Here is a 15,540-nt window from a genome sequence, read left to right on the forward strand (position 1 = left end):
CGAACGTGGGCAAATTGTTGGAGTACGTATGATAGGTGCTTCCGTAAGCAAGGTAGCCGAGTTGTTTAGTGTTTCAAGAGGTACTGTATCGAAGATTTATTCCGCATATTTGAAAAGCGGAAAAACATCATCTGCTAAATCACAGCGCGGACGAAAGTGTGTCCTGAGTGATCGTGACAGACGATCATTAAGGGCAATTTTGACGAAAAATAAGAAGACCATAGCTGCAGAAGTTACTGCTGAAATGAATGTTGTGTTACCGAACCCTGTGAGTACCAAAACAATTAGAAGGGAGCTTCATAAACAGGGAATTGCTGGCCGTGCTGCAATTGAAAAGCCACTCATCAGTGATGCTAATGCCCATAACAGGAAAAGGTGGTGTTTAAGTCATAAACCTGGACTATAGAGCAGTGGTAGCGAGTAATATGGTCTGACGAGTCTTCTTTCACATTGTTTCCCACTTCTGGCCGAGTTTACGTCTGGAGAACGCCATCTCAAGCCTATAATACAGACTGCTTGTTGCCAAGAGTGAAACATGGCGGGGGTTCTGTTATGGTTTGGGCAGGCATATCGGGGTTCTCTGCTAGCCCCATGATAACTGTGTCAGGGCACATGACTGCCAAGACTTATGTGAACATTTTGGCCGATCAAGTTCATCCCATGGTAGAAACTTCGTTCTCCGATGGTGATGGTGTCTTCCAAGACGACAAAGCCTCTTTTCACACAGCTCACATTGTCCAGGACTGGTTTTCTGAGAAGGAGGAGGAGTTGTCCCATCTCTCCTGGCCACCACAGTCACCAGATTTGAATATTATCGAACCTTTGTAGTCTACATTGGAACGGAAAGTGCGTTCTCGTTATCCACTGCCAACATCGTTATCTGAACTTGCCACCGTTTTGCAGGAAGAATGGTATAATATTCCCTTGGCAAACATACAGGAACTGTATTTATCCATTCCGAGAAGACTGCAAGCTGTTTTGGATGCCAACGGGTTTCCTACACCATATTATGCAAAGAAACATGTTTTTTTAAAGGTGTTTCCATACTTTTGTCCAACCCTTGTATATTCGCTTTCATTGTAGAGTCCTTCATACTGAGTAATCCATTTTATAAAATTTACGAAGGATTCACAAAAATACAACTGGCTGTTTTCTCGCGTAGATTCTTACTGTTGTTCATAACTGGTTAGTATGTAATTTGTCGATGCCTTGCCTGTCACCAACTTCGAAATATCTGCAACATTGAAATACTGAAGCATGGTTGCGTGCTTCGCTATCATAAGTATATACGTGCGATTCTGTTTGTCATTATCACATTCCCCAAAATTTAAATGCTTTTGTGCTTCATTTCCACAGGGACATGTTTCCCATTTGCAATGGCAAAACGCACAAGATTGTTCTATCGCTGTTACCGCATATATTTGATGTTCAAGCACATTGATAAATCACTTTGTCAAATCCATGGTAAACTGCAGGTGTCTAATATTAGGAGAAAACTAATAGAGGTTGTTTTAAAATCTTTCAGACATCTTTCATAAATATGAGTGAGCATTATCACATTTGTTTTTTTTTCTGTCTCAATTAAAACTTCAATTTATGAAAACAACTTTTTTGTAACGCTTTTCGCGTATGTAAAGTATTTCGATAGAAGTCAGCTTCAATTGTTATTATTATTAATTTTTTTTCTATTTTTGATTTACTCCTATTTTCCTTAAACGGACCCCATATAAAAAAAGCACAAAATTGGTGCATATTAATCATTTTATTTAACTTATATAACTCACAATGTAAAGTGTTTAAACAACATTTATATTATTTTGAAGATATAAATGCGTCATGTCATCTGTTCTACAACACTAATCTTTATCTAGACACCTTTGGAAACAGAAAGCAGTTACGTATTTCAAGACCTTAATCGAATTTTAATGAAATAAACCAAATATATAGCACCAAAAAATGACTTATTCCTTAATTAATAGCCACGACAATATATGTACCATTTTTGTATCACGTCTATTGAAGAGATGAAAAAAACGACAACACAACAACAAACAAAAATTGTTACATTTCCTCAGGACAGTTATTTATCTTGAGAAGAATTACACTAGATACATTATATTTTTTATACGACATTTAAAATATTTGTTGTTCAGAGATTTTTAATTCAATACCTACGGAGAAAAATTGGAAAACAGCAGTTTGTTCATACATACTTCCATGATATTGTTCTTTTGAAAACAGATGGACGATAATGTTTAAGATTCTTTGAGTTGCTTAAGAAGATCTTTTGAAAATATCTCTTATTCGCGGAAAGAGTTCAAATAAGTATCCATTTTAAGAACTTCCGACAGAGAACACAGAGAAGCACATCCTGAGTTAATCTTTCTCAGCTAGTGGCGACTCGCATTTTTACGATATTCTTAAAAGGTTTCTAAAAGAGTCAGTGAAGCCTCCAGGCAAGTATTTCTATTTAAGTGCGTTTAATTTCTTAAAAGCTTTTAAAATATCTCCAAGTGTATGGAATACGAAACTTCGCAAAAATATACAATTTCTCTACTGAAGTGTGCTCAAATTACTGTAATTACCATTCCTGTTATTCTAAAGAACTTCGAGGAATAATAATTAGAAGTAAAAAATTGTTGAGATTTGCAAGCTATTATTTAGGTAGTAATCGCGAATTTTTCTTTGGCAACGCACAAAATGAAAGATCGATATATTTCTTTCGATATGCGTGTGTGTAGGTATTGATAATTTATAAGACGAAAGTGTTAAAAATAAATGTTTTCACATTTTTTTTTGTACAAAGTGCAAAACTATTATTTAAAGATATTGTCGTCATTAACAATCCCTCAGCATGCATTGAAAATTTTTTGAATGGACTAAAATTCTGATCAACAATTAAATTTTGATGTTAATTTGGTAAAAATACTTAAATTTCCACTAAATTATTGAGCTAGTATATAAACTTATTTTTAAAAATATACTGTTTATTGAGTTATTTACATGCGCTGGCTGTTTGATAGAGCAACATAATATATTCAAATCATATCCTGATAAATGACAGAAGGTATCCAAATTAATCAAAATGTTTCAGGAAGAAAATAGAAGAGGAAATTTAATTTTTTGCAGCAAATATTCAGTTTTCCAAAACTAAATACTATCATTTTAGAAATTTACTTTCAAAGATGTTTACTAAAATAGTGTTTTCTTAACATTTATTTCTTAGTAATACTTTACAAAATTGTACAAATTAAAATTTCTCTAAAATTGGAAGAGAAACTGGCAAATGCAAAGTTCAAAATTAGGCAAAACGCAGCCTTAGGATGACGAATATTTTGAATAAAATAGCATCGATTTTGACCGGAGCAGACGTTTTCATTTTTTATGAGTGAGAAATGTTTGCAGAGTAGGAGGAGTGAAATTTGTTTTATATGGAAAGCAATGGAAGAAGCAAAGTGACAAGGAACGTAGAATTGAACGTATCTGTTGAAACGGCTAGCACTGAATTTGAGAAAAAGATATTAGAATTTTGAAAGGATTAGGAAAAATCGCGTTAAAATATCATTAACATAAAATTGAAGTTTTTCAAAATGGAAAGCTTCTAGGAGACCAATTCCCTCCCCAACTCAAAGAGGTTAATTGATGATTGTCGCAAATTTCAAGACAAAATTATGATTAAGTGTACAAATATGATCAAAAATTTGCTTAGTCGTCCCTTCTGAACATGCGAGTTGTATGCCTTGACGCGAAATTTTAATGTTCTTTTAGAATGGCCAACATACGTCAGATCAGATTGACAAGATATGCTGTATATTTCCCAAGAATGAAAATTTGAAAATAAATGCTCATGAATCAAATAATGATTTTTTCCGGCAAGAATTAAAGTGACCTGGAAGTTGAAATCGTCGAAGATTCGACCAATTTTGTTACTAATAGATAATGAAAGGAAAAGAAAATGATATAACAAATATGTTATCATATCATAATCATCTTATCTTCTAGGCAATAAACTGTCAAATTTGCACGTGGCAACGGTTTATTACACACTAAATATTTTCGATTTTCTTCTCAAAGAATGTCCACTTTTCGTTATCTTAATATTATGTACTCACAGGGGTTTACATAGTAATAAGCTTATTACAACTTCCAGGTGTAAACAGATATTAGCGTATGCATCAAAATATACAGCCTGCCTCATCTGAGATGCAGTATATTAGGTTAATCAGCATAATGACTTGTAATCAAATCTGGATTTAGTATCTTCTTCAGCAAACACAAAAAGGTGTACATATGTGAGATGTGTTCAATCTCTGCCAACAGATAACGTAAGAGTCAATGCTTCGCATCCTACGACCACATCCGTCAAAGACAGTATGTCACCTCCTGTGCAGTGTGAAGCAAAGCATCGGTAGCGGAAAGACTTAGGGAGGAGGCAAGATGCTCTTTTAGAAATGTGTGTCTAGATACCCTCAGTAGCCCTGTAGGTAACATTAAAACGTAGTGATACTCTATACGCTTCGAAAAGATGGTATAGAGAATGTGACTATAATCGTGTGCGGGCGAGAAATCGCCCATTTGGCGACAAAATTGGCGATATGCCATGAACGGATGGAGAACCTTCTGGAACGAATTCTTACGGTTTAAGCCAGAATATTCTGTAACACAAGCCCAAAACTATATAAACCCTGCTGGTGCGTAGAGAGTCAGTGTGTGCGAGTTAGTCAGTTAGTAGCGGAGTCGATCTCGTGGACAGCCGGGTAGCGAGTGCCGAGTGGGTCGTCGAGTGCAACGAAAGAGATTCTTACTGTATCGCGGTTAGTGCATCGACGAGAGAGTGCGTTAATCTCCGGAAAAGACTGAACCGAAGAGTCGGGAGCCGTGCTCTGCGTATCGTCGAGTGCATAGCGAGTTGTAGCGTGGAGAGTCTCGAAAGTACGTGGAGTTCCGAGAACGACCCAGCAGAGTCTGGTGCTTGGCAGCGAAGCTGTCTCGACCGTTATAGCCTGATAACCTGACGACTGTGTCGCTGATTGTTCCAGCGAATATATAGTAGAGCTTGGACGACTGTAAAACGCGACTTTGGAGCTGTCCTGATTAATATTGGCTAAATAAAATGTGTTTAGATACTTCATCAAGAAGTGTGGTCATTATTCACTCCAAATCCACACGAACGTGAAGGACTAAAATAACGTAACAACTGGTGTCAGAAAAAAACGCAACAATATATACATATATATATGCAACATTTCTAGAACGGTGCATACATATGACTAAATAACGTTGATGAGGTAACTAATGCGAACCTAAATCGAAACTCTGAAGTAAGTAATTCGGAACAAAATTTCGAGAACTGAGAACTTTATCTTGGTCAGCTAACATGTTGGATAACTACGCGCTTTAGCTTCTACTTCACCTGTCTTTAAGACCTTACTTTGCTTGCTGACGTGACGCTTAGCCTCTGCTAATTATTGTCCAGTGTTCTAAAAATATAATTTGTGTAAAACTCACTCACAATGATGATATCAAATGATAAATAGTATGTGTGCTAAGAATTATCAAGGAATAATTATCAATGAATAACATTATACGTAGAATTTATGGCTACGTCTGTCTTCGAAGGTCATCTTTATAACAACATAGTAAAATCTGTCCAAGTTATTGCAACGGAGAGCCATATCCAGTTCTTCGCAGCATTCTTCGAGCTATCCTATTAAATGTACATATACATGTGTAAATGAAAAAAATACAATTAAAAGAAATGATAAACCTAATCCAGCTATGTACTAGAATGAATGTGCAACATTACACATTCAACCTGGATCAAGTAATTATTAAAAATAAAAATTGTTTGCATAAGCATTGTGGAAAAATAAATTAAAACAACATTGCGATAATTAGTGAAAAATGGGTAAATAGTGCTGTAGAGACATTAGGTATTTTTTTGGCAGCAAGCAAGATGAAAATAAGCAAACGCCTAAAATCGAACCACGGACCTCTGGAATAACGGCCCAGCGAGCAGAATCACTACACCACGAAGGCACACCAAGAAGGTGGGAGACATACCTTATATACTCCCCCTTTTAAAGGGCGACTGGGGTTTTTAGGAGACAAAATCGCCAAACCCTGGGCGTGGAGAGTCATCATCCACAACCCTTTTAGTTCTGGCACCACTCTAGAGACATTAGGTAATTTTTTGGAAGCAGGCAAGATAAAAAATAAGTAATCGCCTTCGCCGGGAATCGAACCACGGACCTCTGGAATACCCGCCCAGCGTGCAGAACCACTACACCACGAAAGCACGCCAAGAAGGTGGGAGACATACCTTATAGTGCAAATAATAAAAGCAAAAAAAGTGCAGGCCAAAAACGTAGTTAAAATAAATAATCCAAATGTAAAGAATTTACATCACTCGGAATGTCATTGTTAATGCAAGGGTGTAAGGATTTATTTTTCCAGTTAATATTATATGCATATTTAATAATCGACACAATAGTTCTTACTCAATTTAACTAGATTATTTTAGTTAAATTGAGTAAGCTCGTTTATTATGCTCGTTTCTGTGTTTAATGTTTCATGTGTTAGGAGGTTATTTGTCGTTGCTTTTTTCTTTTACTTGGTTATTTCGATGACATGAGTTGGTTGCTGTTTTTTACAATATTGGGTTTCGGGGGACTCATGGATGAGTGGATACTTATGAACGTCTTATTCCAGCTTATAGAGGCACAAACCGATTTGACGCAAAACAGTTTGTAGTTTATGGAAGACTGAATTTAATTTTAAAATTTTTGTTACTCTCAGTTCTCAGGCTGTTTCATTTACTTTTCTCTTTAAATCAACCTTCGGACGACGGTGTGCCGAGAGATGTATACGCTTTAATTTTAAATTTTCACTACTGTTTTTGATTTGCGCTATTGTTGCTTTCATTATTTACATTATTTGCGCATTTATTCACCATTGATATCATTTTTATTTTCGGATTGCTTTTTTTGCTTGTGCACAAAATTCTTAAATTCTTTTTTTTTTTTTTTTTTTTTTTTTACAATTGCTTGATCGAGGTTGAACATGTAATAGATTTAAATGATTTGTTTTTTTTTTTTACTTTCTCTCTCTCTCTCTCTCTCTCTATATATATATATATATATACTCGTAACTTGCACATTTCGCATGCAGTCAAAACTGGAATTAAATTTTAAGATCTCGATATTCAGTAGAAATTATTTAAAGTAATTTAATACACCAAATGTTAAGAATGTAAGAAAGAATACACTGGAGATTAAGAATAATCTTTCATTACTTAAATGAACTTATGCATTTTATTCGTTAATTATACTCCATTTTATCATTAACAAATTCTGAACACTTATGCAGTCTAAACATTTGATAATTAATTTTTATTTATTTTAACATGATGATCAGAGTCATTAAGACGTCGAATACCAGAAACATTTTATTAATATACCGCCCTGTTTCACTGATCATAATACCCTAATCCTCTTATGTTTAAAAAATTAAAATTTAAAAAATACTGTACTCACCTGCTACAGGATTAGAATTTTCTTCGTTAAGTTCCCAGGCTAAATGAATTGAAGAGGCAGTAGCTGTGATTAAGCGGAGAACTGGAGCATTCGGAGGATCTGCAAATAATTACAATAATTTAATTTTTAATAGAGGGAATAAAGATTAGTCTTGTATGTATGACTGCACCAGGAATTGGATGCATATTTTAGTAAGTTAATGATTATTTATTTGTGACTTATACTAGCATAATAATAATTAACAGAGTCAACCATAGTTATTTTTACAGCATTAAATTACGCAAAATTTAAATATTACAGAAAAACCAAAATAAATTTGTGGAGTGCAAAAATTAACCTAAATATTATGTTGTAAAGGCGATCAATTACCCACACTCGTAATTAAATAATAATATTTGTAATTATGCATTTGCAGAAACACCTGATCTGAATCGTTAATCGTGTGACTGAACCAGCAATATGAATTTTAAATTTTGTAGAGTCACTAAGGTGTTTTGAAGCAGGAGGGGAGAAAAATGTGCAATACTCTCGCTGGGACTCGAAAACTGGACTTCTCGAATACACTTGCAATTACATCACGAAGGCCTGCAGAAAAGAGGGAGAAAATCATTTTATGCTTCCCCTTTTAAAGGGCGACGGGGAATGAAGAGGCCAAATCATCCAATTCTGGTGGTGACGAATTATCGTCCACCACCTTATAGTTCCGGCGCCAGTCATTATAGTTTTTGAAGCAGGAGACGAGAAAAATGTGCAGTGCTCTCTCCGGGGCTCGAACCCTGGACTTCTCGGATACGTGTCGATTACACTTCCAGTTACACCACGAATAGGGCCCACAAGCGGCCAAGCGGTAAAGTCGCTGAACACTGGTAGTTCGGTCCGAGGTTCGAATCATGAGAACGGGCTGGCTGCATGGGCGTTTTCGTGGTTTTCTCCATGTGTAACATGTATACGAGCCAGTTTCCGTTAGAAAGTCCTCCAAGAAGGCATCCCTCCCCTTAGGCAGATAGCCCTAGTGTGCTTTGCCATAATTAAATACACCACGTATATAAGCGGAAAAGTGGGAGAAAATACCTTATAACTTCTCTAATCCTCTATATTAACAATTTTCATTTACGATGTTAATTAATTTAAAGTACTTCAAAACTGAGTTTTAACAAAAACATTACGATGAAATTCGTATCACATGATAACAGATAAGTTTCAATAAGCAACATCAAAGAAAATTAAAATTAAAAAAAGCATGTTTATTAATTATTAATTACAAGAAAAGAAATAACGTAAAACTTGATATGAGTGGCATACTTAAATTAAAAAATACTATGAAAGAAGAACAATGAAAATAAGGAATGCTAAAGAAACGCTTTCACAAATTAAGAACATATTCACAGAAGTTCTATTTTAAAATCAAGATAGTGAATTATTTATTGAAACGAAAATAAGTAGATAATTATAACAGCGACAGAATAAAAAGTGACAAAGAAGATTTTTTTTTTTCGTTGCCACTTGAATATTGGAAAAGATTGAAAAAAATTTTTATCTAGTTTAGAAATCTTTGTTTCCTCATAAGAAAAGATGAAGCATTTCTAGTTACGTTTGTAGAGACATTAGGTTATTTTTTGGAAGCAGAAATGATAAAAAATTAGCAACGCCTTCGCCGGGAATCTAACCACGGAACTCTGGAATACCGGCTCAACATGCAGAACCAGTACACCACGAAGGCACGCTAGGAAGGCGAGAGAAATACCTTATACGTTTTTCCTGCTTCGTAGATTTCTTCTTAGTTTTGAAAGTATAATACAGAAATTTTACTCAAATTACAGGGACATGCTGCATTACTTTAAAAAGTACTGTTACTCTGTTTACTAATTTTAGTTTCTTTATTTCTGTTTACAAATTTAGGATATTCATATAATACACTACAGTTATGTTTCCTTACTAAAATTATATTTGTATAAATAATCATGACACTGCTTTATATAATTATGCTGTGCACTCATAAACTAAATCAAAATTTGCAGTAAAAATCATAAATGAAAAATTTTGTTTTTAATCAAACAAGCAAACTCAATTGAGTATGAATTCTATTATCAGATTTGGATATTAGTACCAAGTGAATGCGAATGTAAATTGAAAACCAAGAAGATACATGTATTAATGTATGTTTTGCACTGTCATTTAAATGAAAAATACGTTTCATTCTGAGGCTGTAAAAGTTAAAATGAATTATAATTTTCTAAAAATTTATGTAAGTTAAATAAATAAAGAAGAATGTGAATAAGAATTTTATACTTTAGAATGTTTACGTTTGTCCTCCATAAATTGTTCATTTTATGGAAAATTATTCCGATGAAGGCATAGCTGTTTGTAAATGTATAGTGTCTGTGCGGCATGGAGGCACTTTAAATATCTGGCGAACTTTAAGTCTTCTTCAGAGATTGGTTGTAGTGGAAGAAGGGTAGCCGGCCATCGAGCCTGTCTCTCAGGGGTGCTCTCATTCAAAATTGGGGGGGGGGCGAAACTGAGCAAAGTCGTACTGTCACCTATTTAGTGCGCAAGGCTCCTGCCAATGACAAGCGCATTCTTGACTTCTTGCCACGATTTTGAGGGCTTGCCTGTAATTTCAGACCAGACAGATTAATAACAACAACAACAATAAAATAAATTATTTCCATTTTCTTTAGGTATAATTTCCCCCATTCAACTTATTATGCAATGAAATTTTAAAAGGGCTTTAGAAAAGGTTTTGTTTAACGCATTATTATAGTTCAACCGTCTCAAACGCAACCCTGTCTGGCATTCTGCCAAAACACTTAGACTCGTCCAAAAGGGGCGTTATTATTTGCTGTGACGTTGAAAGGTCACGTAAAAGTCTTCCGTTCTCCGGAAAGAGATATGCTGGAGGGAAAGAAAGTCCCCATCCTTCCGCCCTATTTTGAGAATAATTCGGTCCGAATGGCGCATGCGTGTTTGCGCTCATGGTCGCGGATGAGGAAGTCGAACTATACTTAGCCTTCTGGCTTTAAGTCGTTCTTCTAAAGAATGATAATACTGGCGGCTTCCATTTATAATACCTGGCATGATTTTGTGTACTATAATCTAGAGCTTTTAGATGCACTGTGTTTTTCTGGAATTTCAGTCAAAATAGCTCGTTGCATTAATTACGAATATCGCTGTTATTCCATCGATTTTGCTCTTATCTTCCCTTTTTGTTTAGAACCTAGTCTCTTGACAACTGATTTCGCTTTGGATCTTGAGCCTACTTAGCGATAATCATCTGAATGCATATGAGAAAATGATCTGTGCTTAAAAGTGTTTAGGCTTAGAAAGTGTTCAGACCCTTTGCGATAACTTTGCAGGATACGTATATTTAATCTTAATCTCATCTACAAAGGCTGAGATCACGGTTTGAATTAAAGTAAGGTTTAATGTGGTTATCTTAAATCAGTTTTGAAATAGTCGTGTGAACAAAATATAACAGTCTGAATGAAAATATAATAAAACGAAACAAAGCTTACTTAAGCAACAATCTCAATTGACGTAAAAGGAAATTAAGGGTATGTAGTAATGACGATAGGAATTACGATCACATACGGGGTGGGGTCGGAGCTGGCTTGAAGCGCTTATTTTGAGGTGGCAGCTTATAGTGAATCGGACAATTATCCTATTTGCATAGACAATCCCCATGCGTTTTATTTAGCTGTAGAATCGACAAGAATTCCGATGTGAAGTATTAAAAAAAAAAACATTTTTTGCAAATATTAGAGATCTGCTATTTCAGTAAAGATGGACACGTTGAGTGTTTGAAAATTATGCGAAAAGAATTTCATACTGATTTTACATTTATTTCAATTTTAAAATTCGGGTATCGTAATTTTATTTATTAGGATGTAATTTTATTTATTAGGAATTTAAATATTATTGGAGTATAATATTGTTTTTGCAAAGATTTACTATAAACATATAATTTTGTATTTGTAACATACCACTTAAAAATTTTAAATTTTCTTTTTTCGAAAATGTTTTCTTTCATAAAATTTCCTGTAATCGGTATGCATGCATATAATGAATATTATATTCTGTATTATAATCATGAAATGAAAACTTTATATTTTTATTGATATTTTAATGTAATTTAAATTGTTTCCACCAAAGCGCATTAGCCAGTTTTTTAAAAAGGGATTGAAGCAAGTTCATTTTAAAGCAGAAAATTATAATTAAATACATACATCTTAAAATGAATAGATAACAAATAACACACTTTACAATACTCAAGTAATTCAACAATATTTGTAATAAATAAGAATATTTAAACCTTGAATTTTTTTTTTGGTGTTAGAGACAAACCTATTATTTAACTAAGGAATTTTAGAATATATCCCAAGGTTTATGTTCAAATCAATTTTATCTATCTTATCGAGATTTAAAACTGTTTTTCTTTTAACATTTTAAGATACCCTTGTCCTTCAAATTATTAAACAGGCAAAAATAGCCATCTATATCTATTTTGTACCTTTGTACTTTCTTTCTTGACTAGCAAAATTTTCTACAAAACATGCTTCCAAAGTACGAAATAAAATTCTGAAATCCACTGCCTGAAGCAGAAGTTCTCACAGATGAATTGTTTACAATTTAACATTTGTATCAAACAAAGTCATCTTCTGAAGTTAAGAAATTCGTGGTATCAGACAAAAAATAAGCATTATTATTGAAGGTTCAACTATAATGAGCAATGACAGTTTGTCATGAACTGCCAAGAGAGCAACAAATAATTTTTAACTTTATTGCAAGTAGTTGAAATAAGCTCCTTATATGTGAGGGTGAACATAATCATCTAATTCAGAATGTTTTCTTACGTCAGAGTAGGACGATATGCTACTGACTGTATTGAAATTCAACAAACTATAATCGTAAAATTATAGGTAAGATACCTACATTAATTTAATTTATAATCATATATTACTGTATTTACTAAATTATTAAACTGAATCTCGCATATAATTAGTAAATGCAACAACCTTCTTTTGGCTCACATTGTAACCAACACTCTATCGATATGGAGGGCGAAAAGGTGCGTAACCATCATCTTCAAGGAACATGAAATTCTGCAACGAAGGGAGCTGTATTTGTAGCAAAAGCAAGAGAGTTAAGAGAACGAGAAAGATACGCATTCTAATTAACAAAAATAGTCTCTATCCGACAGAATTTTAAAAGCTTAAGAAGAGCTAGATTGGAGTTAAAGTCATTAATTAAACAATATAACTGAAGTCATTTCCTCACATATCAATAAAATCCCTTACTTATTTCTTAGAGATTCTCTTTCTAGCTTTAATTCTTGGGGAATTTATAGCATATCTTACCAATGTCGTTTTGAGGTACATCCATATAACTAAAAGAGCGTTAAGATTTCGTACTAAAAACCACAAATTTTATTTCCGGAAAGAAAAAATAACAAATCTTCGATAGCTAATCAAAGTTGGAAATTTAATCATAGTTTTGATTCTAGGTCCACAAAATCTTCTCCCTCAAATTTTCTCCAATAAGTAATTTGCATTTTATTGAAGTTGTCACATTCACAAGGATTTATCCTGATTAGTTAATATGACTTTAATTCTGATACAGCTATTCCTAACGGTTTTAAAAGGCTATAAAGCTTTTTTTTTTTTTACGTTTCTTTACTATTTCTGCGGAAAGATGGCGCGATAATCTCCTTCAATTTACGGGTTTCCTTTATGGTATAAATACACTTCTCTTCTTTGCAGAATTTCTCCTAATTATGAGGCTTAGGAAACTTTTTGAACAAATCATCTTGTGTAGAAAGGTGTTCTGCACCTGAAGACTTTGGCTTCCGACAAAATCTTTCTTCTATTAATAAATTAGTAAGACCTGTTGAAAATGCTGCCACGGCTTTTCATAACTATCAAAATGTTCCTTTATTCATGCTGGACGTGGCGAAAGTATTCGACTGCGCCTGGCATGAGGGGCCTAATTTACAAATTGACAAACCGCAATTTTAATAGAGAAATCATACTTGTAATTACGTCCTTCCTTACAAGGTGGGACATTTACAGTTATTATAGATAAAGCACATTCCGATTTAAAATAAATCAGACCTGGCATTCCCACAGGGCTCTATTCTAGGACCTATACTCTACCTCTTCTCTTCTACTTGATAAGCTTTCCCGAACCAGTAAATTATTTGTATTTTATGGGTTGTTATGCTGCCTTTTTCCAATTATTGGCAGCTATTACGATTTAGCATTAAGAAAGAGACATATCATTTATAACTCAATTGTGCCTCCAGTTCTTATCTATATCTCACTGACTTCGTCTACGTTAACCAGAAATGATGTGATCAAACTCCCAAAAAGTGCAATATAAATATGTACACATGATTACCAACGTCCATTCCCCGTGCACAATCAAAGATTGTACGGGGATCTCGCTATTGAAACTATTGATAAGTTTCTCAACAAAATCAACAGAAATTTCTACAAAAGGGCTACCACTTGCAATCATCTCATAAATTTAACTTGTTTTAATAGGAAATCCTCCAAGAGGATAAGCATTACGTTCTTATGCTGCACATATCCTAACAGATATAAATTTACCAACGTAGACTCTACACATGTATGTCTGTATTTGTATACACTGTGTAGAGTTATCTTCCTGTCTCTATCTGAATTCATTGTTTGTATTTATTTTGAGCACTGCTATGAGATTAAATACATATTCTGATTCATTAGGACTCTAGATTTATCTTTCAAACCTAGGAGAAAATGTTACTGATACACTACAATTTCTTATGTTCAAAGAACGGTATTTCCTGGATATAAACATAAACGCAGAGAAACACATATTTAAGAATTTATAAAAAAATATTTATTTCTTCAATGCTTGGTGTGATAAGGGTTAAGGTGTTAAAACAAAATGCCAGACATTTTTTTCATAGGCCCCATTTTATTGTCCACAAAAAGTACTTTCTTGGAATTAGACATAACGGAAGTGATTTCGCGAATGAAAAAAAAAAAAAAAAATGTTTTTTAAACATATCGGAGGGAGAATTAAAGAATATTACTCTTTGTACTTATATATCACTCAAGAGCACAGAAAATAAAGGGATGAAGCCTTTTAAAACTAATAGACCCTATTAAATACAAAAGCTTACTTAAATGTGCATTAGTGAAAGCACCTTTCTGGCCAAAATACCTCTGTGAAAGACTTGTTCGCAATTTAAAATAATTTATATTTAAAATATATATATATATATATATATATTTAATTACATATATAAATGTATATGTAATTAAAAGCAGTTATAGAAATATGTTGTCTCCAGAGCATGTGTATTAGAATATACGCCAAATTTAATAAGGTTTCAGAGAATATTAATAGTCAAACATCTTGTTAATAGGAAGTTAATGATTTAAATATATTACCGAAATATTTTACAATTTAACAACTGCTTTTTTTGTTTTAGCTCTCAATTTATTAGTATTTGATTTATTTATTTTCTAATTTGAAATCAATTATTTTGAAGCTACGCTATATTTGCATTTTATTAGGGAATTTTCTTCAGTTTTTGCAGACTGCATTAATTTTCCTTATTATGCGGAAGCACAAAATCACTCATTAAAATCACATATTCTCAAGAAATTGTCATTTCCCAAGCATATATTAAGTATCTTCTCTGGAGTCCGATAGGCAGGGCCAAAATTTAAAAGAAGGCCTTAAAGCAAAACCGGCTGTGCACCACTAATCTAACTTCAAAATTAAAAATCTAGGATAAAAAATATCTGTAGAGAAATATGACAAGAAGCATATTTATTTTGAAAGCTGAAAGATAGTTGCATAGAAGTTACGAAATAATAGTTACAAAACCTACCAATGGATGGCGCTGTACGCTGTCGTCTGGCAACCTTTGGATTTTGGTACTTACGTGCTATCCCGTCGACCGTGAAAACTGTCTCTACGGAGTGCGATTTGCGACAATTATGAATAAATGTGA

At 33.7% G+C, this 15,540-nt stretch overlaps 1 protein-coding gene across 4 annotated transcripts in view; it reads right to left on the bottom strand.

Moving 5' to 3' along the window:
• The window catches only part of LOC118192447 (cell adhesion molecule Dscam1-like), an 816,729-nt gene that overhangs the window by 258,817 nt on the left and 542,372 nt on the right, over positions 1-15,540 (bottom strand). For all 4 annotated transcript variants that reach the window (XM_085823333.1, XM_085823331.1, XM_085823332.1 and 1 more), the window contains one exon: positions 7,536-7,634. In XM_085823333.1, coding sequence (XP_085679459.1) covers positions 7,536-7,634 — 99 coding nt within the window. The remainder of the gene's footprint in view (positions 1-7,535; positions 7,635-15,540) is intronic.

The sequence above is a fragment of the Stegodyphus dumicola genome, chromosome 9, assembly GCF_044657685.1.
Source record: "Stegodyphus dumicola isolate Sdum_Otavi_A_Nest chromosome 9, ASM4465768v1".
Taxonomy (NCBI): domain Eukaryota; kingdom Metazoa; phylum Arthropoda; class Arachnida; order Araneae; family Eresidae; genus Stegodyphus; species Stegodyphus dumicola.